The sequence below is a fragment of the Maniola jurtina genome, chromosome 16, assembly GCF_905333055.1.
Source record: "Maniola jurtina chromosome 16, ilManJurt1.1, whole genome shotgun sequence".
Classification (NCBI taxonomy): domain Eukaryota; kingdom Metazoa; phylum Arthropoda; class Insecta; order Lepidoptera; family Nymphalidae; genus Maniola; species Maniola jurtina.
Window position 1 is genome coordinate 4,984,571 of NC_060044.1, and position 22,893 is coordinate 5,007,463.

The 22,893-nt window shown below is 39.5% G+C and overlaps 1 protein-coding gene across 2 annotated transcripts in view; it reads right to left on the reverse strand.

Annotated features, from left to right (window-relative positions):
• The window catches only part of LOC123873201 (protein sprint), a 347,503-nt gene that overhangs the window by 174,715 nt on the left and 149,895 nt on the right, over positions 1 to 22,893 (reverse strand). The window contains exons 1-2 of one of the 2 annotated variants that reach the window (XM_045917921.1): positions 10,606 to 10,852; positions 4,690 to 5,016 (exon numbers count right to left, since the gene is read on the reverse strand). The exons of the other annotated variant lie outside the window; for it this stretch is intronic. Coding sequence (XP_045773877.1) covers positions 4,690 to 4,913 — 224 coding nt within the window. The 5' untranslated portion in view covers positions 4,914 to 5,016; positions 10,606 to 10,852. Of the gene's footprint in view, positions 1 to 4,689; positions 5,017 to 10,605; positions 10,853 to 22,893 lie in introns of those variants that run through there. 2 annotated transcript variants of the gene reach the window in all.

The following is a 22,893-nucleotide window of genomic DNA, read 5'->3' on the forward strand; positions in this document are numbered from 1 at the left end:
AACTCGCTGAGGGTGGCCGACTCCTAGTGGGCTGGGTGTTGGCACAGGTCAAGATCTTGCAGCCCAGGACCATGAGGTGCTACCGATGTCTCGTGGAGGGGCATGTCGGGGCCCAATGTTCCTCGGAGATAGACCGCAGTAACCTTTGTTACCGCTGTGGCAAGCCAGGGCACAAGGCAGGGTCATGCGAGGCCACGCCGCATTGCATGTTGTGTGCGGCGGCAGACAAGCCGGCGAATCACCGGGTAGGCACAAAAACCTGTACCGCGCCCAAACAGAAAGGCAAAGACAAACCTGGGGTAAACCCTTCACAATCCCGGGCTCAGGAGGGAGAGAGTATGGAAACTTAATAATGGGCCCACATCTCCGCCTCCTCCAAGCGAATATCAACCATTGTGCCAGAGCTCAGGACTTGCTCCTCCAGAGCATGGCGCAGTGGTCAATCAATATCGCGGCGGTTGCTGAACCGTATTTTGTCCCTCAGAGGGATGACTGGGTGGAGGATTTGTCGGGCACAGTGGCCTTGATTTTGCGGACCACCATTGAATCTCCGTCCTTTGAAAGTGTCGTTCGGGATCGGGGCTTCGTAGTGGCGAAGATAGGTGGAGTTGTGGTCGCAGGAGTATACTTTTCACCCAACAGCACTCTCGCCAACTTTGAGGACTTACTTGGGAATTTGGGCGTCGTCGTTGGTCGAAGCCGTCCTAGTCCTGTGCTTGTTCTTGGAGACTTCAATGCCAAATCTGCGGCTTGGGGCTCCTCAACGACAAATGCGCGGGGAAGAGTACTAGAGGAGTGGGCTGTTGAGCAAGGCCTGCTTCTCCTGAACCGAGGTTCTGCTCACACGTGCGTGAGACAGCGGGGCGGGTCTATAGTGGATATTTCGTTTGCTAGCCCTGCTGTAGCAAGTCGTGTGCGGGGCTGGCGTGTCATGGAGGAGGTGGAGACACTATCGGACCATAGATACATTCGATTCGATATCTCCCCTTCGGCTTTGGACGTTCATGTACGCACCGCCTCGGGAGGGGGCAGCCCGCGTTGGGCATTGAAACGCCTAAATAAAGAGGTACTCCTGGAAGCCTCTATCGTACAGGCATGGGTCTCTGCACCAGTTAGGCCAGTCAGTGTTGACGAGGAGGCAGAGTGGTTCCGAGAGGCACTGTCACAGATTTGCGATGCGGCGATGCCGCGTATCAAGCACATTCCTGCCAGACGTCAGGTATACTGGTGGTCGCAAGATATCGCAAACCTGCGTGCCGCATGCGTTGAAGCAAGGCGCCGGTACCAAAGGCACCGCAGGAGGCGTCGCCAAACTCAGCTTGGGCCGGCTATAGAGGCGGAGCTATATGAAGCATATAAAATGGCAAAACGGGCCCTTCAGGCAGCTATTAAATCAGCCAAAATCAAGGCCCGTGAGGAGATGCTGGAGACTCTGGACACTGATCCATGGGGGCGCCCTTACCTCATGGTAAGAGGCAAACTTCGCCCTTCGGCGCCTCCGCTGACCCAGAGTCTTGATCCGCAGCTCCTGGAGGACGTGGTCTGCTCCCTGTTTCCATCTAGAGAGGAACACAACCCGCCACCGATGGCTCCGCCTTTTGCATTGCCTGACGCGGGCAACGACGATGACGTGCACGAAGTGACCCCGGAAGAATTGAGAGCGGTGTTGCGGAGACTTCAGGCCAAAAACACCGCCCCAGGACTCGATGGCATACCTGGCCGTGCCCTGGTCCTGGCCTCAAAGGCTCTTGAGCCCCGATTGTTAAGTCTCTTTAGCGCGTGCTTGGAGCGGGGCCAGTTTCCACTTAGTTGGAAGGTCGGAAAGCTGGTCTTGCTGAAGAAAAAGGGGCGCCCCATTCGGCCCCATATCGGCCCATTGTGCTGTTGAACGAGATGGCAAAACTCTTCGAGAGAATTGTAGCGGATCGCCTCGTCCAGCACTTGGGGAGTGTGGGGCCGGACCTGGCGGACAATCAGTTTGGTTTTCGCCGGGGGCGCTCCACAGTGGACGCAATCATGCGCGTGAGGGCCTTGGCGGAGGAAGCAGTTTTCCGGGGCGAGGTGGTGTTGGCGGTTTCTCTCGACATCGCGAACGCCTTCAACACCTTACCCTGGAGCTGTATCAGGGAGGCGCTTGTTTACCATCGCGTACCAAACAACCTCCGTCTTGTGGTTGGGGCTTATCTGGCGGATAGGGCGGTCATGTACCCGGGTCGGAATGGCTGGGGTCGGCGAGAGTGCTTGTGCGGTGTTCAGCAGGGGTCTGTCTTGGGACCACTCCTGTGGAACATTGGTTACGACTGGGTGCTGCGCGGAGCACTCCTGCCCGGCGTCGGTGTCACTTGCTACGCTGACGACACGCTGGTTACGGCGTGTGGCGAAACACACCGGCAGGCGACATTGTTGGCAACCGCTGGGGTTGCACAGGTCGTAGGGAGGATCCGGCGCCTGGGTCTCGAGGTGGCGCTTAACAAGTCGGAGGCGATGTTCTTTCATGGCCCTCGACGCGCGCCACCTTCGGGATCCCACATCATCGTGGGTGGCGTTCGCATCGACGTCGAGTCAACAATGAAGTATCTGGGACTCATCCTCGACGGCCGGTGGAATTTTGGGCCACATTTCAGGCACCTTCTACCCAAATTGATGGGAGCTGCGGGAGCGCTTGCTCGGTTGCTGCCCAATCTCGGTGGTCCAGACGCCTCCTGTCGGAAGCTCTACACTGGGATCGTGCGTTCAATGGCCCTTTATGGGGCTCCTGTGTGGGCGGAAGCTCTGACGGACCGCAACGTCGCAATATTGCGGAGACCGCAAAGATCGATGGCCGTCAGGGTAATAAGGGGGTACCGCACGATCTCCTTCGAGGCGGCGAGCCTCCTTGCCGGATGTCCACCCTGGGATCTAGAGGCAAAATCTCTCGCCTCCCTGTACCAGTGGAATAAGGAGGTGCGCGGGCGGGGTGAGTTACCGATGCCCCAAGAATATGCGCGGCATCGCTCCCAGCTCCGAGGGGTCTTATTAGTGGAATGGAGGGAGCGGTTGGATAATCCCAGCGCAGGGCATGCCACGATAGCGGCGGTAAGGCCTGTCATGGAGGATTGGCTAGGGCGCCAACATGGCGTCCTAACCTTCCGGCTGACGCAGATACTTACCGGACATGGTTGTTTCGGTAGGTATCTGCATCGCATAGGTCGGGAGCAATCGCCCGATTGCCACCACTGTGAGGACCGCCTTGAGGACACGGCGCAGCACACCCTGGAGGAGTGCCAAGCTTGGGCAGAACAGCGCCGTACACTCGATGCGGCAGTTGGTGGTGGTGGTCTCTCGCTCCCAAACATCGTGCAAGCGATGGTTCGGAGCGAAACAGCGTGGAGTGCCGCTGCCTCCTTTTGCGAGGAGGTGATGTCTGCAAAGGAGGCGGCGGAACGTGAGAGGGAAATTTCAATGGTGGATCCCTCTCGCAGGAGACGCAGCGGGCGCCGAAGGGCAAACGACGACCTCCGGCCTCCATGAGTTGCCGACCTGCGGTTGACGGGCGTAAGGGGCGTTCGTCAGCCGATACATAACCAGGTCAGGAGGTAGCGCACCGTGTTCCGGGTGCGCTTCTGAGACGGAGCTGGTAGCAGCCAGCCTAGCGATGGGACCCGTCCGCTTGGCGGCGGGTCAAGTCCTGGCGGGAGTGCGGTGAATACTACCTTAGTGAGACCCGCGCAACCGCCAGTCCGTTGAGGAACAAACACAGGTTTTAGTGGGTGCAAGCCCCACATAACCCCTCCGTTTCCCCTGACGGAAGGGTATGCGTTAGGCATTTCCTGTGTAAAAAAAAAAAAAAAAAAAAAAAAAAAAGGGCTCTCTCCGTTACTCGTTTCCACTCGTTTCATACAATCGTAGTTCCAATTTCATTTGAATGTTAAGCAACCAAAGTCCATAAAATTTTGCAGACATATTCTAAAAACTAATATCTGTGTTTGTGGTGTTTTAGATTTTTCTAAAAATATGTAGTTTTAAAATTACAGGGGCTCAAAGATTTGTATGAAAACTTTAAGACCGCGTAACTAACCGAATATTTTAACAGAAATCTTGAAAACCACAGACATAGATATTAGTTTCTAGAATATATGTGCAAAATTTCATGGACTTTGGTTGCTTAATATTCAAATGAAATTGGAACTACGATTGTATGAAACGAGTGGAAACGAGTGACGGAGAGAGCCCTCTTAATATTAATTTTTGTATGATGTATGAAAGTCGTTTTTGCTATGGTTAGTTATTTATGTTTTCTCATTGCAACATTCGAGCAGTAATAAAATTAGCGCACAGGAACACATTTTAAGTTTATCTGACACTGGAATAGGTAAAGCCATAACTATCCAAGATTAATTAAAACTTGAAATAAAAATAATTTATCAATCACCAATATGTTGGAATACTGGGTAATAAAGATGTTTCGATCAATTTCTTACACATAAGAACAAAACTGCCAACTGCAGTTTAAAATTATTTTGGTGATTTAAAAATCTGTTCATTGATAAGTGAGCTAATTGAGACATCAGAAGAGTAGAATTTTTAGAAAATTTGTCTAAAAAGCTGTTTTACAATCAATGAAAAGTTGAGATGAATCTAATTTAAATAAACACATTTTTGTGATAGGATTTAAATTACTTTCGACCAGTCCTTACTCTAAATACATACCTGTAAGCTAAATGCCGTCTTCGTAACACTCGTCGTCGAGTTGGAACACTTTCCACAGAAGAAGACCAATCAGCACCAGCACCTCGAACACTGGGACTTGAAATTGTATTCCTCGCTTCAACACTTTTCGCACTCTCCAAAAGAATTGCCGTGTACTTCGTTATCAACATTGTCACACGGTTACACTCGATTTTGTCACATTCACTAAACACTCGCGTATACATTCAATCCTGGTATATTGTTCCCTTTTTACACTATTTTTTAGTGCTTGGCTGAGATCAGACCTGCTTGCAAGTGAGGATGCAGCCTAAGATGAAGCGTACTTGCCTAGAATATAGCTATTAACTCTTGATTTGCTATGCTAAAGAAGTTATGATTACTTACTATGAATATTTTACAGTATCGGTGCTGTATTTCTGTTTTGAATTATTCTTCATATTAGAATAAATCATTTCAATATTCAAAAATTGGATTTGAAGATATATAATTATAATAAATAGGTTAAGAACACGCACGTGTATTGGTTTTTTATTATTATTGCACTATTGCTTCCTACGTTGGTTTCAAATTGCAGATAAAGCACAATGCACCATGCGAAAGTCACGTAAAAACTGCCTGTTTTTTAAATTTTACACCAGTTTTAAAGAGATGGCTAAATGATATAGTGAAATGCCGGGCAGTAACATGTGAACTGAATCGTGCAGCGTCTCGGTAGACTGACCACCACCATAATATTCCCCTAACAACGGGATATGGTGAATTATGCTGCCCTCCTACATGGGACATGATGCGTTCGTGTAATGCACGTAATAACTTGTCCAGTTCCTAATAATTTGAAAGTTGTTAGGCCTTATCGACTCTATAATTTTATGGGAAACTAGTGGGTGTCAATTTTACTATTTAAGCAAAATACCTAGATACTTGACGAATCATACGTGAAGTCTGATGAAAAGCTGTGAAGGTTAAAAAACTTATATTGTAAAATGCATCATCATGTAAGTACTACCAGATGAGATCACAGCTACATTTGTGAGTACTAAATATGAATGAAAATAATATAAAAAAATATCTTCCACTAGCTGACGCCCGCGACTTTGTCCGCGTGGATTTAGGTTTTTCGAAATCCCGTGGGAACTCTTTGGTTTTCCGGGATAAAAAGTAGATATTATCTATCTCCATTCCGAATTTCAGCCAAATCCGTCCAGTGGTTTTTGCGTGAAGGAATAACAAACATACATACACACACACACACACATACAAACTTTCGCCTATATAATATTAGTGTGATTCATCTCAAAACCTAGTAACGAATAATCATTGAAAAAAAGAAAAGATTGTAAAAATTGTAGAGTAACTTTGTATCAGTTGAAGAATAAACATTGTTGACATCAATTCACTACAATGAATATACAGCTGGCAATTGTGTGGCAATTAGCGTATAACAAAACTGGATGTCGTTGACCGTCGCAATATTTCACTGAAAATAAACTGCACTGTAGAAATACGAGGGGCAATAGATCTTTAATAGCTCAAGGCTGATAATATGAGCTTTATTGCGATTTGGTCGTTACGCCAATAAAAGTAGCCTCAAGTGCTTTTTCTAACGTATACTACTTAGTTGCCAATTTACTGATCATTTATTGATATCAGATTGTAGTAATATTGTGAGATGCCAAGGTTTAGGTATATTTAAAAAAAAAAATTTGAAAGATTTTTCTACTCAAACAAACTTTTACAGGTGCTTTACAATCGTCACTGAAGGTACCAGTGGTTCGAAGAGTTCTTTCTACTAAGAAGAACCAGCAAGAAACTCGGCGGTTGCTCTTTTCAAATTACATTATGTTTTAGTAATTGCAGTCACACGTGTGAGCCGAGAGTAAAACCCACGCTTTGTTATCATTCACATAATATATCACATTACATATATTATAATCATCGATTTGTATAATATGCTTTTTAAGTTTAAAAGTATGAGTCTCGAAGTCAAATTTTTTGGAAATTTGAATCAACATCTTTATTACCGGTTTGCGATTTTATCTGGTGGTTAGCGATGACACAGTCTTTTGTTTCAGAGTACAAAATACCCTATGAACGTCAGCCTAATTAATAACTTACTGAAAAAATACCTACACTTATTTTTCACACTAAGATGCACCCAAGTGGCATAAAATATAACAGAACAACAAATCCAAGAGTGGTTTTAAGTCCAGTAATAACGATGCAACAATGACTTTTATTCCTTAATAATTCATTAAGTTACATCCTCTAATTTTACTAAGTAAGACCATTCCCTAGATATTTCATAGTGCCTCGGCGTCGAGTACCAAAGCTATTAAGAAAAAATAGTTACCAGTGTCATCATCAATCATAAAACCATCAGCCTTGCCTGTTTTATAATCATAACCTAAGCACATAAATCAAGGATGCGACGCTCTAAAAAATATTGCGAACGATAAACTGATCCTAAAACATGGCGAGTTTACCCGAGCGTTGTGCACGGGTCGTTTGTTCGTAACGGACTTGCTTGAATCTGCCGGAGATAATTGCGCGGCCGCGTCGTCTGTTGCCGATTATAATTCATCAACGACAGTATCTCGAGATCACCGTCAGTTGAAACCAGATTGTGTCAAGTGAATGTAAGTTCCTTGTTTCTGCTTTGCTGTACGCCTTTTGATGATGATGATGGTTCCTGTTATTCCTCTGAGGAACATAAACCTGCAGTAGACGTTTTTTGTGTCCCAATATCTTTAGTTACTGGCTACTGCCTTGATATGGTTCCACGAGAGTCCCACTCTTTTAAGGTCTGCCTCAATGGGCATCCTCCAGGTGTTGGTGGGTCTCCTTCCACCAACTGGCTCCCACTGGAACGCCACTTGAGTAGCGTTTTTCTCCTCTCTTAGAAAAATATGCCCGAGCTTTTCGCCATCGCACCAGAGCTTTTTCCTTGTATACCAGGAGTTGATGGCATGTTTAAAACAAGCTTTCATTCCTGATTGAAAGATTTCTCTTGACTTGTTTGTTTATGCTTGTCTTATGACATCGATTAACTTAGTTTAGTTCCTTAGGCATTCGTTTCTTATTGTATCAGCTTCCGCCCTAATGACATATTATGGCAATGTGTGGCGCTTCAAAATACCTATATCAATATCTCGAAGATATTGGAGCCATCTTTTAAAAGTAGGAGAACTACTTGTGTGTCAGAAGACACAGCTCTTCCATAACAATATTATCAGCATTATCATGCATACGTGTGTGCGTTTGTAAGTGTATGCATTTGTATGTGTTTGTGTATGTGCGTGTGTGTGTACGCGAAGGCACGTTTGCGTGTGTGTGTCGTGTGTGTATGTCGTGAGTGTGTGAGTGAGTTTTAAAAAAAATAAAGAAAAACTATCACGCTTTAAAAAATCATAAATAGTTGTTTGTTTCTCTCGCATATGCATAAAGCCTTGCTATTCAATCATATGGCATTAAGGCGAGTCGTAGGCCTCAAGTTCGAGGACAAGTTACGCATTGAGAGCGACTCTGCTCTTATATGGCTAAGCCAGTTTGCTAAACGCTTGTAATATCCCCTACATGGCTTGTATGAATTACTATTGATGACATTTACGCGTGAAGACATCACTCATCGAGCTCATCCATTAGAATTTTACAAGAAATCCTTAGGATCTTTTCTCACTATGAAATTTTCCAGCTGTAATTTTGCGTTTGAATTAAAGATTGTATTGTATTTTAGGAAAATAGGGTAAATTGGCAATCGGGGACTGCTGACGAATTTTAACTATGGATGTAATAAGTAATTGTAGAGTACTTTTTGTTAATTTTTAAATTAATTGTACAATGGTTCTAAGTATTACGTTTCTTAGGTATCAGAATTTTGGAAACTAAAGAATAAATATTAAAAAATGACCTACATTTTACCATCTAAAATACCGTGTGTGATAATTTATTTTATTTAAACTTAAAATAAAATATGTAATTTGAAGCTAACATTAGGTTTTCATGATTCATTATAAATTAATTGTTGTGTCCAGTTAACTTTTAATGGAGTGTTGCTGATTATACATATATTTATTTCTGTTACCTACAGTTTAGTAGGTGGGTGCAATCCAGTAGGTTGCGTCATTTGATCTGTATACCTATCGAATGCTATGCCGTCTATAAGACTTCCAGGAATGCATAGGCGTTCATTTAACATGACCTTTAGGCATATTGCAATAATCGTATACTGAGTATTGAGTAATCACTACTACAATATAAATGCGAAAGTGTTTATTTGTTCTTCAACCACACTACAACGGAACAACGGATCCATAATTTTTTGTATGAACGTACAAACTTAGTTACAGATCTGAAAAGTGGCAACGGCTAATGTTTATCCCACGAAACCAAAGAGTTTCCACGGGAGTTTTAACAACCTAAAAGTCTTTGATCCACCCCATACAAAAAATCACGTTGATCTGTTGCTCTGGTGCGACGTGATTGAAGGACAAACCTCTAAACAAACAAACAAACACACACACTTACGCAATTATAATATGGGTAGTGGTGACAACTCTATCTTTTTATCTCAATAAAAATATCAAAGAAAAATTTAAATAAACCACATTCTCTAGAGCAAGCAATCTACATAATAACAGTTATTAAACAAAGTCCACAGTCTACACATATTATAACGAAGCATGCAGTATGACAACGATCGCCAACGTAGAATATAATGGCACGATGCCAGAGAGTGCCATACCCGTAAACACTTGGCTTGTCAGGACTTACAGCAAAACCAAACACTACACATATTATGTACTGTACTACCTACTCGATTTAGGGTTAGTACATTGTAAAGTCGCCCGATAAATCAGAAGAACGCTTTTTCCATAAACATCTTTTACTTGTCGTAAACCCACAAAGACTATTTACTCTGATAAATGGAATTCATTGAACCACGCCAGTATTAAATCACAATAAATAGTGTCGTCAATTGATATAATAATCACATCATTAACCAATAACCATATTATACCTAAATGCGAAAGTGTTTGTTTGTTGGTTTGTCCTTCAATCATGTCGCGACGGAGCATTGGATCAACCTGATTTTTTGCATAATAATAGTTAAAGACCTGTAGAAGGATATAGGCTACTCTTTATCCCAAAAAAATCAAAGAGTTCTTACGGGATTTTAAAAACTTAAATCCACACGGACGACGTCGCGAACATCATCTAGTAAATCATAAATTGTGACAACTAGGTCCATGTACTCGTATTGTAAATATCATTAGTAAGAAACGACGAATTTATTATAACAATAAGCTTAGTGGGTGTCGATTAGGTCATGAGCTGTTTGGTTAAACGGAAGTTTAACGTGATTCACTATTATTTCGTTCGTATCTACTGTCTATAGAACCTACATAGATGCTAAGTACCTATCTACCAGAACGTGTACCTACCTTATAATGCTTGGCTATTTTTACATCCATACTATCCATACTCCATATTATAAATGCGAAAGTGTGTCTGTCTGTCTATCTGTCTGTCTGCTACCTTTTCACGGCCTAACAATTAAACCGATTCTGACAAAATTTGGTAGGTACAGGGTTACCTTACATCCCGGGGACGGACATAGGCTACTTTTATCCCGGAAAATCAAAGAGTTCCCACGGGATTCCCAAAAACTCATCCGCTTAACCGATTTGTATGAAATTTGATACCGAAGTAGCTTAAAGTTATGAAACGTTTTAAAAAACCATGACAAAACAACGGGACCCGAATGCTCTGTCATCCTATTCCTATCATATACATATCTTGATTCCGTATTTTACGGTATAGATAGTACAGAATTCTAAAACAATAGCGCTACAAAGAAAAGAAAAACTGCGCTTGTAGTAAAAGACCAACTCAGGTATTATAGTTAAGTAGGTATACCTATTAACCAAACCAGAAATACGGCGCCAGTTAAACAAGCACACGACAGTAAAATTCGAAGTCATTAAACAACCAAAGTTCACTTTTTTAACAACACTAAAAATGCGAGTTGAGCTTGACGTTCGCTTTGTACGATAACTAAAATCTTTTCACTCGAACGGCACTAAAGCACAAAAAGTGGGCCTACTAAACTTTGCGGTATTTTTGCAAAACAAAATCGCTCTCCAATCGACCGGACGGATACAGCGGCGCCGGCGCACTAAGTTTATAAGACCGAAGAATGAGGAACGCGCGTACGCCCTGCAGGACGAGAATTGAACTTGCACGAATGCATTTTGGATTTCTTATTGGGGACGACGCCTCAATTAATTATTTTGAATACCGCAAAAGGTAGACGGCCTTTCTCCCAAACATTCTAGCCGAAATAAATCTGTTAGTTGTGGTTAACTTTTTAAAACAGAACTTATTGATTCAGAAACAATTAGGTAGATACTGGTAATTACCAATTTTCTAGCATCCATTCATCAAAACATTTCAAATACACGAACTCTTACGAGTATATCGACAATAAAGAATATTGTGCCATCTTCCTTTACCAACCTAGCCAAGCTAAAGCAAATATACAATTTGAATTTGATGTCGTAAGAAAAACGAAACAACTGTTTAAACAAATCAAATTCTGAAATTGTAGCTAGAATATTTATTTATATAAACACACAATGCAATGCAATATGTAAACTAAGCATTTTTACATTTTCTTACAATAAAAATCACAGCATAAGTAAAATTTCTCCTGGATAAGGTTTTATAGCAAGAACATTGCAAAACGAGATTGTACATCTATGGAGTTATTACAACCAGATATCTAAACAACTTTTGACTAATTCAAGTTAAAAATCAGCAAATACAGTTTTAAGTCTATAAGTATAACAAACGATTCAACGAAACGAATACAGAAAAGGCAGCAAGGGACGTTAACAGGGCTCTCTCCATCACTCGTTTCATACAATCGTAGTTCCAATTTCATTTGAATATTAAGCAACCAAAGTCCATGAAATTTTGCAGACATATTCTAGAAACTAATATCTGTGTCTGTGGTGTTTTAGATTTTTCTAAAAATATGTAGTTTTAAAATTACAGGGGCTCAAAGATTTGTATGAAATTTTTTAAGACCGCGTAACTTTGAAACCGAATATTTTAACAGAAATCTGGAAAACCACAGACATAGATATTAGTTTCTAGAATATGTCTGCAAAATTTCATGGACTTTGGTTGCTTAGTATTCAAATGAAATTGGAACTACGATTGTATGAAACGAGTGACGGAGAGAGCCCTCTTAAGTATGCAAAAGCACAAAACGCAATTGTATGTAAAGTAAGCACGCTATTATCTTAGGTATTTCCTTATCTTTAAATATCAAATGCGCTTGTTGACTACATGAATTGGAACAGCGAGTTCACTGTAAAGTTACCTTGCTTAGTTTCCATGCTTGCTAGATAGATATCTATAAAAAGTAAAAACATGGCTTGATACTGCTTACTTTTTTTTTTTATTCACTATAGGTAAGCGCTTGACCACAATCACACCTGATGGAAAGTGATGATGTGGTCTAAGATGGGACGCGTTTACCTAGAAGGTGCCTATTCACTCTTGAAATTCTTTAGAAATCTAGAGAGAATATAAAACGATCTTGAAGTCAAGAGCTTACTTGGACTGTCCGATAGGAAACTGGCATGTCGATGTCCTTAGTAACTTTAGATACGAGTAGGTTGCTCCTTGTAAACCCTTGTAAGAGTTGACTGGCACGATATGACTTTAGACAGGAACGAGTGACAGCTTCTAACGTTCAAGGTCCAAATCTACTCGAAATGACCAAATTATTATTAGAGAAGTTATTATTGAAGAATTACTACTAAAATTTTAACTAATAGCAATTGGCTGATCATTATCAGAAACTAGCGATATGTCCAAACAGTTGTGACTTTGAAGAACGCAACAATATACAGTATTTTGTGTAAATATTTACACATCGAGCTTTAGAAAGAGATCGTTAGTAGCTTTGGCTTCGTAGAGCATCATCTCTTTCACAAAGACGATGCCGACTGGCCGACGCTGCCTATTATGTCTTTCTAAAGCTCGTTTGTAATATTTACGTAATAGATCGTTAGATCTGGTTAGATCTTTTATAAACAGTGGTCAGCACATTAGGCGGTCTAAAATTTATTTATAGAGGACTAAATTAACTAAATTGTTCAATCAACACATGACCCCACATAGTAACGGAAATGATGACCTGACGACCTAACTGTATTGTTATTAATAAGGTCATTATCCTGCATTCCAAAAAGATCAGCATTATCCGTAGGTCTTGATAAGTAGTTATACGTAAAATTAGGTCATTTCCTTCCAAGAATGATGATAATCATCTGCTAATGGTATAATCGTGATGGGTTACGGAAATCAGATATTAATCGCTCCGTATAATAACTGATAGCATGTCAAGACTTCAGTTATAAACTATAACAATGAATTACCATGTCTAATTCGAGTAGCAAAAGGTGCAGTTGATTATCTTAGCTATTGTATTGATATTGTAAATCTGGAAAATATGTTTGTTGGTTTGATGATTGTGCGCTCATCACCCAAAAAACAACTGAACTAATTTAGTCGGACAAGAGCTTCATCAAGATCGATTCAGCAGAACCCGATATAACTTGACCTAACCAAAGGTTCTAATCACTCTTCAAATTTAAAACTGATTCCATTAGAGAACCCATTCGAGGCAAGTTGTTTCATGTACCTAATATGATTCACAAAAAACACATTTCATCTGGTCATCAGATAGGTGTACGAAGGTCGTTATATTATAGCGGTATCTTAGACCATAAAGTTTTAAGTCAAAACATTTGTTTATCCACACTAAATAAACAACAGATTTACGGAAAAAAATTGAGAGTCGAAAACAGAAAAATATAAAAACGTTGACAATCAAACCAGTTGTGGTTATTGCAACTTTATACTCGGTGCAAAAGAAATGTAAAATGCCCACGATTTCGGTAACCCTTTGATGGCATTTTCGTTCTCTTTCGTTCTCGGATTTCGCAATAAAATCAGAATCCCTATAAGGCGAACGCTCACTAAAATGTTATACAACTTTCCTCTTCAAAGGGATGGGGGACGCATAATATGGAATAATGTTATCTGGACGTTTCCTTTTATAGTCATCCGCGGATCCTCGCGTCGTAGAGCAAAAAAGGTCGAACCAAACCAGTTGGTTATTATGGCGAATGGCTCGCTAACGTCCGAATGAAAGTAAAATTTATCTACCGCATTTATAGGTGTTTTATGAGCACATACGATTAACATTTTTATGATGTCATTCACCAGTTCATTGTCATATCTATCGTTCTTCATTGAGAGATGTTGACAGCGCAAAATAAGAAATTATGTGTTTATTACTATTTTTGTAAATATCTACTTAAGTACTTAGAAATTCCTATCCATAATTTTAAAGATGTACGGTGCTCGCCTGGACAGGATTCAGTACTTCCGGTGATAGCGTACGTAGTGGTGAAGATGTCGGCGTCCTATTCGGCGAGAAGGTTCGATCCCAGGCACGCACCTCTCGTCTTGCTTTAACTGTGAAGGAATCGTGAGTAAACATGCATGCCAGAGAATTTTTCATCATCTTCTCAAAGGTGTGTGAAGTTTGCCAATCCACGCCCTTCTCATTCTGAGGAGGAGACCCGTGCTCAGTAGTGAGCCAGCGATGGGTTGATGATTATGAAAATCAAAAGACAAAGACCACCGAGGAACTCATTAAAATTTTGACAGGTTTATGTACTTCCGATGTCACATTTTAGGGTTCCGCAATCCGTACCCGAAAGGCGCCAACGGGACCTTATTACTAAGACTCCGCTGTACGTCCGTCCGTCCGTCCGACAGTCTTTCAAAAGGCGAATGGTGAATCATACGTACCTACTAGGTATAGAGTCAAAGTTTTCACAGAATGTTTTTTTGATTTATTGGAAGTTTTATTATTTGTTTATATTAAAAAACAATAAAAATTTAAAAATAGCCACTATGAAAATTTCAAAATAATTAAAAGGGTTATTTTGTACGATGTTACGGAACCCATCGTATGCTAGTTCACTCGCTCTTGACTGATTTTTAACTTCTAGGGCTCTGTAGCCTGTACCTGTATTTGTTGAGAGCCGGCTTCATTAATTTTTTCAACTTTCACCAGAAGATATAAATGAATAATATCCTTTGAAACTGCACGAAAGTTGTACAGTGACAGTACTTACTGACAAATGAGAGCGTTTTATGGCTACAATTTAACGACATTTTATTAAGGTTACGAGTTAAATAAACACGTTTGATTGCAAATCCGTAAGTGTGCGCCATACTAAAAAGCTTGATTTAATGAAAATTAATGAAGTAGTGATAAAATTGGTAGATTTATTAATGTTTTCGGCATTTTATTAATAACTTAAGAAACCGTGGTAGAGTATGAAATCAATTTAAGATTTTGATAAACATTTATATCGGCCAAATACTTAGGTACTGAAACCATGATTTTTGTTGTTAGGACAAAATATCAAAAATCAAACACTAAAGTTGCGTTACCACTGAAGCAGAGTGTTTTCGACCAATCAGATTTCTAAGAGGTGGCATAGTAAAATCATCATAAGACAGTAGCCTGATTCGTCTATTGAATATCCATTGAATTGAATGTCCGCTTCACTTCAGTAGAAACTTACCGTTAATATTCTGAAAAGAATGCTTATTACGCAAACTGCATTTGTTTACAAGTAGGTAGTATTTCATTCACAGTAGGTATACCTATTTTCTTTGTAGATGACACATTGACAAGAAAACATCTCCAAAAGGCAAGGCAAAGGCTTTTACTTAGAAACATACATAGTATTAGCATAAGCTATACCTGTGGTTATACTGTAGAACGAAAGCTCAAATGCTATAGTTATGGTATTAAACTACCGTCTTTTTGCTAAAAAGTGTCTAAGCTCAAAAACTTGTTTTTAAGTTATCGCCAAAAAATTATGGGAATTTTAAGAAACTGTGTTTTTGAATAAAGCACGCTACGTAAGACCAAGGTTTCTAATTTTGTCCTACGTGGCATACTTTTTCAAAAAGATCAACTTTTCTAAATTCCTATGTTTTTAGGAAATAGCTCCAGAAGTTACTTCTTTTTTAACCCCCGACCCAAAAAGAGGGGTGTTATAAGTTTGACGTGTGTATCTGTGTATCTGTGTATCTGTCTGTGGCATCGTAGCGCCTAAACGAATGAACCGATTTTAATTTAGTTTTTTTGTTTGAAAGGTGGCTTGATCGAGAGTGTTCTTAGCTATAATCTAAAAAAATTGGTTCAGCCGTTTAAGAGTTATCAGCTCTTTTCTAGTTTTCTTGTAGAAAAGAAGGTTAAATAACCGTTAGGTTCTTAATATTATGTCAATAGACAAATGTCAAGCTGTCAAGATGGACGTTGCCTAAATACAAAATAATTTATTTGAAAATGATGTTTTGGAAATCTCAAATACTTTGGATCGTCGGGGGTGTTATAAATTTTTAATTTACACTTGTTATTAATTAGTCACTTTTAGCAAAAGGACCGCTGTGGGAGCCATAAACTAAGAATGCCAGGATTATTAAACTGCAAAAAACATTTTTAATTCTAATTTCATTCCATTTGCAGATCACTTATATCTTTGCAACTAGTTATTCTGAACAGTTCACACCTTCGAGTTTCGAAGACATTTGCTAAAATTAGTAAAAGCTCTCTGCACTTCGGGGACCCTGACTGACTAATGAAGGCTATGAATACATATTGGTGCATTACTGTGTACCAGTGACGCTGCATAATTAATAACAACACCGCTCTTTACTCGACCGGCGAGACGGTTCATGAAGACCTATCAATGATTTAGAAGGGACACATTTTTACCCATCGAGATAGTAATTTTTTTGCATCCTAAAGCTGGTAATTAACAGAAGATTTCAAATCACTTTCAAATACAATATATTATACCTGTGTAAAATGTTCTTGTCTATTTCAGAACCAATGGGCGCTACAGCAGACGTGTTCTGGAGCGGAGAGCGCGTATATCGACAAGCACGGTGACCTCCAGTTTGCCGAGCTGGAAATGGATGGATAAAGGAGGCGGATGTGCACTCCCTTACTCTCATAGCCCTATGGGACGGGAATCTGACACAACCGGAGAGAAATGAGGGGTAAAACCGACGGCTTTACATGCTCTCCGAAGCACGGGGGAAACACCGCCAACTAGGAGTTAGTACTCCGGACTACAGAGAATTTCTCAAAACGGTTTTTTTTTGATCCGACCCGAATCCGAGAATTGAGCATCTAATCCTCCTCGTCCTCCTCCTCCTCATCCTCCTCATCTGCAGTCCTCGTGATCCTCGTCATCTGCAGTCGAACATGCTAACACTAGATCAACGAGGCAGTCAAAGAGGTCAAAAAAAGTATGTGAGATCTAGCTCACTTTATTTTTCTGGGCTGTCTATGTTTAGTGCAGTCTGTGCAGAATTCTTAATTAATTTAGCATCAGGAGAGGTGTGAAATCGCTAAAACCTTGTAATTGCTCGAGATGCCTGTAACCGATTTTACAAACACCCGTGTTACTGGGATCCATTTAATACTGGAAATTTTAATTTTGCTACAACCATTATAAAATTACTTTTTAAACGTTTTTAAGTTGCATCGTAAAAAGCATTTGCATAATGTTTCAATTTTCTGCATTTAAAATTTAAATAGAGGAGTTTATTGCATAACCTCAAAATCGGCCAAGAGTGAGTCGAAGGGTTCCGTGCCATCGAATAAGAAATAACACTTTTTATATGTTTTTATATTTAATGGAGGCTATTTTCTAATTATTTTTTACTATAGCGGCAATAGAAATACACATTCTGTGAAAATTTCAAGTCTCTACCTATTACGGTCGCTCGCTCGCTCGCTCGCTGACAGACAGACGGACGGACGGACGGACAGACAGCGAAGGCTTAGTAATAGAGACCCGCGGTTGGCAGTATGGTTTTAAGTATCTAGTGAAAAAAACCTAGACCAGGAACCGTATTGATTGATTGATTATCAATCATCATCATCATCATGATCAACCCATCGCCGCGCCGGCTCACTACAAAGCACGGGTCTCCTCTCAGAGTGAGAAGTAGCCAAAAGGCCATAGTCTACAACGCTGGCGAAATACGGATTGGCAGACTGCAGACACCTTTGAGAGCATTATGGAGAACTCTCAGGCATACAGATTTCACCACGATGTTTTCCTTCACCGTTAAAGCAAGTGATATTTAATTACCTAGGTACTTAAAATGCATATAACCATAATATAACTCCGAAAAGTACGCACGTCTCTAACTTTTCGGAGCTAAGTGCGTCGGTGTGTATGTGCCCGGGATCGAACCCTCGACCTCCGATTAGGATTTGGACGTCCCAACCACTAGGCTATCACAGCTTTGACAATAATATGAAGTAGCACTCATCCACGAAGAATCCGATTAGAAATACTTACTTGTTCATTCAGTACACAGAACGCATTTCTGTGAGAAAATATATGAAGTATAAGCTTATGTTTATAACATTCCTAACTTATTTCATCAGTAGCTAGTTAAATAAACAAGGTAGTGCTAAGCTATTCCACAGTATAAATAAATACCAGTGAGTCAGATGTCCATTTATGACTTTTAATGTTCATCGATGACAGCAGCAGATACAAGTTGCAATACGTACCTATATACTATATACCTATGTAGTATAATCGGTATGTTGTAATGTAATAATAATGTTGCAAAGAAAAGGTAAAATACGTTAGAAAGTGACCTTTTAATGACCGTTTTAATTGCATCTACCCAATGTCCACTATCTTTCACTTTTCTATCATTAAAGCCTCAGGTTTTGCAGTCGTGACAAATAACGCCATACATAATATTATGCAGTCACAAAACTTTTGCGGATTTCATTGTCAAATTGCATATCTTATCATTGTTGTACTGTAATATTATTAAAATACAAATTACAATGAAATAATGTATGTAATACGAAACGGCGACGAATTTCCACACTAATGAGTTCATTAAGCCCATAATTTTCATCGCGTATTAACATATCAATAATACACGCGCACCCCCTTACACGTATCGCGTTATATGACCGTTTTCAATAGGCATTGTTTCAACGCACGAATAATGGTGATACTACACTACACTAAACGTATTAATAACCGACTTCAAAATAGAAGGTAGTTAAGTAGGTACCTATCAGATCACACTGTTTTTGTATGTTTGTTACTCTTTCACGCAATAACTACTGAATGGATTTGGCTGAAATTTGGAATGGAGATAGATAATATCCTGGATTAGCACATAGGCTACTTTTTATCCCGGAAAATCAAAGAGTTCCTACGGGATTTTACAAAACCGAAATCCACGCGGGCGAAGCCGCGGGCATCTTCTAGTAATAAATAAATGCACGACCCTGTCCCGCTTCTTTCGAATGCTAATTGTTGCAATTACACTAAAACTAGCTTAAGCTCGCTACTTCGTCCGGGAGTACACCATACCCCTATATTACACCCATAAGGGATTAATTTTCGAAAATCTTGCTTAACGGGTGTCTTCGTCATAATAACTTTCTGCATGCCAAATTTTAGGCCGATGCGATCCTTCCAGTAGTTTGAGATGTGCGTTGATAGATCAGTCAGTCAGACAGTCACTTTTTCCTTTTAGGTAATTATTTTAAGGAGTCATCTAACGACGCGCTTTTCATAGTAACGCCGCAGTAACGCAGAGTAACTGATACAGCTACAAATTGCGCAGCTGAAGTGGCATTGTGCAAGGCACATAAGTAGTTCGAAAAAACGAAGTACTAAAATGGTGATTTCGCATTGGAAATTATTTATTAATACGAATTCTTGGTATTTACCAAGAATTCGTATTCTACATACACAGTCACTAACTAATATAACTTAAAATTTAAAAAAACCCCGACACAAAAACCTCTATAAGAAAACTAGAAAAGAGCTGATAACTTTCAAACGGCTGAACCGATTATAGCTAAAAACACTCTCGATCAAGTCACCTTTCAAACAAAAAACACTAAATTAAAATCGGTCCATTCGTTTAAGACCTACGATGCCACACACAGATACACAGATACACACTTCAAACTTATAACAGCCCTCTTTTTGGGTCGGGGGTTAAAAAGGATGCTGCGTGTATTAGTGTCATTAGCTGATGGCTAGGGGGCGCACACATGAGCAATTATGTGATTAATTACTATACGTTTTCAATAGCCTCTATTATTATAAAGTGAGGATGACTGTACGAGTGCTATTATCATACAATTTTAACGTCATTGGTACTTGCGTCTACGAAATAACCATTAAAATATATCGTGCCTTTTAATGATATGATATGATAGCTATTATTATGCATGCCAAATTTCAGCCCGATTCGTCTAGTAGTTTGAGCTGTGCGTTCATAGATCAGTCAGTCAGTCATTCAGTCAGTTTTTCGTTTTATATATTTAGAAGATTAATGAAACACTCTGTAGAAAAGAAAAATCAATTCTATTATTCCATTAGAATTCAGTTACATAGGTGAACAATACAAAGTTTAATGCTCTAGAAATAAACCGCTTCTACGCTCTAGATACATATGCTCCCGTCATAACTCACGCTGAAACTTTTGTATCAAGCCTGAATAAAGATGGAGGGCATTATTTATGAAGTAACTTTGAGTTATTAGTATAGGACCTGAGCACGATAACATAATATTAGTTTCTGTTTGTTTTGCGGTTATTTGTAGTGGGGCTACTCCCGCTAGGACTCAAGGCTGATTAATTACGAAGTCAGAGATCTCGGATTCAATTCCGAGATAGATATTATCTAATACTAGCCGATGCCCGCGACTTCACCCGCGTGGATTTAGGTTTTTTGAAATCCCGTGGGAACTCTTTGATTTTCCGGGATAAAAAGTAGCCTATGTGCTAATCCAGGATATTATCAATCTCCATTCTAAATTTCAGCCAAATCCGTCCAGTAGTTTTTGCGTGAAGGAGTAACAAACATACATATACACACACACACACACACACACACACACACACACACACACATACAAACTTTCGCCCTTAATAATATTAGTGTGATTTTTTAGGAAACTTTCTATAACTAACTCAAAAGTTACTTGACTTCTAGTAAAAAGTGTAGGTACATACATAGGCATTGTACGTCGTTTGCATAGAATTCACGTATTTACTGGATTACGTAATTTACCTACTTCAGGTACAGTAAATACCTACTTCTTACTTAACTATAGGGGCATTTCACGTCAAGCGGACAGCCAAAAAAAAGTGAGGTCGTGGATTTTGTTTATACTCTGGTCAGTTATACTTCTAGTAGACGTGGATATATACACACAATGTTTTTTTCCTATGATGCATTATTGCTGAGTTATGAGCTTTTAAAAATTTACTAAGAATGAAGTCCGTTATTTTTGGATGCTTATTATTTGTAACAATTCATTTGTAAAAAAAATTAAAAAGCATTGTTTATTATAGTTAAAAAGTTGAAATTTTTATTTTTTTTATCGAATTCTAAATTTAAATTTTTTAACGTATAGTAAACCGGAAGTGAACATTTCAAATCGATATTTGAGTAACTTGGCCAGAATAAAAATATTTTTTTTTTACCGTGAATTAAAGCTTACATGTACTTATTTTTCACCAAAAAAAATTGTAACGTGGAGTCTAATAGTTTAGGACTTAGAGCATATAGAATACATAGATATAACTATGAGCACTTTCTAAGCAGTCGGGTTTATGCACTAACATGCTAAAATACTACGCTATGAATAATTTATTCATTCATTCTAACATGAAATATACAAAAATAAAAGATTTTTTAAATAAAATGTAATCTATACTAATAAATAAACTTGGAGTGTCTGTCTGTAATTTCGAAATAACTACCACATATTAAGCTCATATGGTTATTTAAACGATACCATAACTGAATCACACGTTTTAAAAATTTTTGTCTGTCTGAACGGGCTAATCTTCGGAACGGCTGAACCCATTCTGACAGGATTTTCACAGACAAGTAGAGGATTGGCCAGGGAGTAACATAGGCTACTTTTTAACCGACTTTCAACAATGGAGGAGTTGTGTTTTTCTACCTATGTACATTGATATCTCCGAGATTTCTGAACCGATTTGCGTAATTTTTTTTAATCGATAAAGGAACTTTGCGACATTGTTCCATAAAAAATTTGGATTTCAACTCCTCAATCCAGATGCTGCAGGGGCCCCATCACTAAAGCTGGTGGGATTTGGAAACTGTCGGTTATAAATTGATATGGAAGGTATCTATAACAGGTAAACACTTTGGCTTTGACCTCGAGGACCCAATTCCTCAACCCTGATGCTGTAAGGAATTGCATTCCTAAATCCTGGTGATCCCTCGGGATTTTTAAAGGATCATCCGTTTAAATGTTTTTACGTGGTAGAGAAACACGTTGTATCCCGGGGATGGGCTATTACGGATAGACCACTTTTGTCCTGGGAAATCAAAAGTTCCCACAAGATTTGTTCGCCCTGACTAAGCAACCAATCAACTTGATTTTTAGCATAAAGATACTTGAAAGGACGCAGAGTAACATAGGCTACTTTTTATCATGGCAAGTCAGAGTTCCCACGGGATTTTTAAAAATCTAAATCCACGCGGACGAAGTCGCGGGCATCAGCTAGTTACAAAATAAAACACTCCATTTTAATTAATACTGTTTCAATCTCAATTAATAAAACCACTCTAAGTCCTAAACTATTAGACTCCACGTTACAATTTTTTTTGGTGTAAAATAAGTACATGTAAGCTTTAATTCACGGTAAAAAAAAATATTTTTATTCTGGCCAAGTTACTCAAATATCGATTTGAAATGTTCACTTCCGGTTTACTATACGTTAAAAAATTTAAATTTAGAATTCGATAAAAAAAATAAAAATTTCAACTTTTTAACTATAATAAACAATGCTTTTTACTTTTTTTTACAAATGAATTGTCACAAATAATAAGCATCCAAAAAGAACGGACTTCATTCTTAGTAAATTTTTAAAAGCTCATAACTCAGCAATAAAGCATCATACGAAAAAAACATTGTGTGTATATATCCACGTCTACTAGAAGTATAACTGACCAGAGTATAAACAAAATCCACGACCTCACTTTTTTTTGG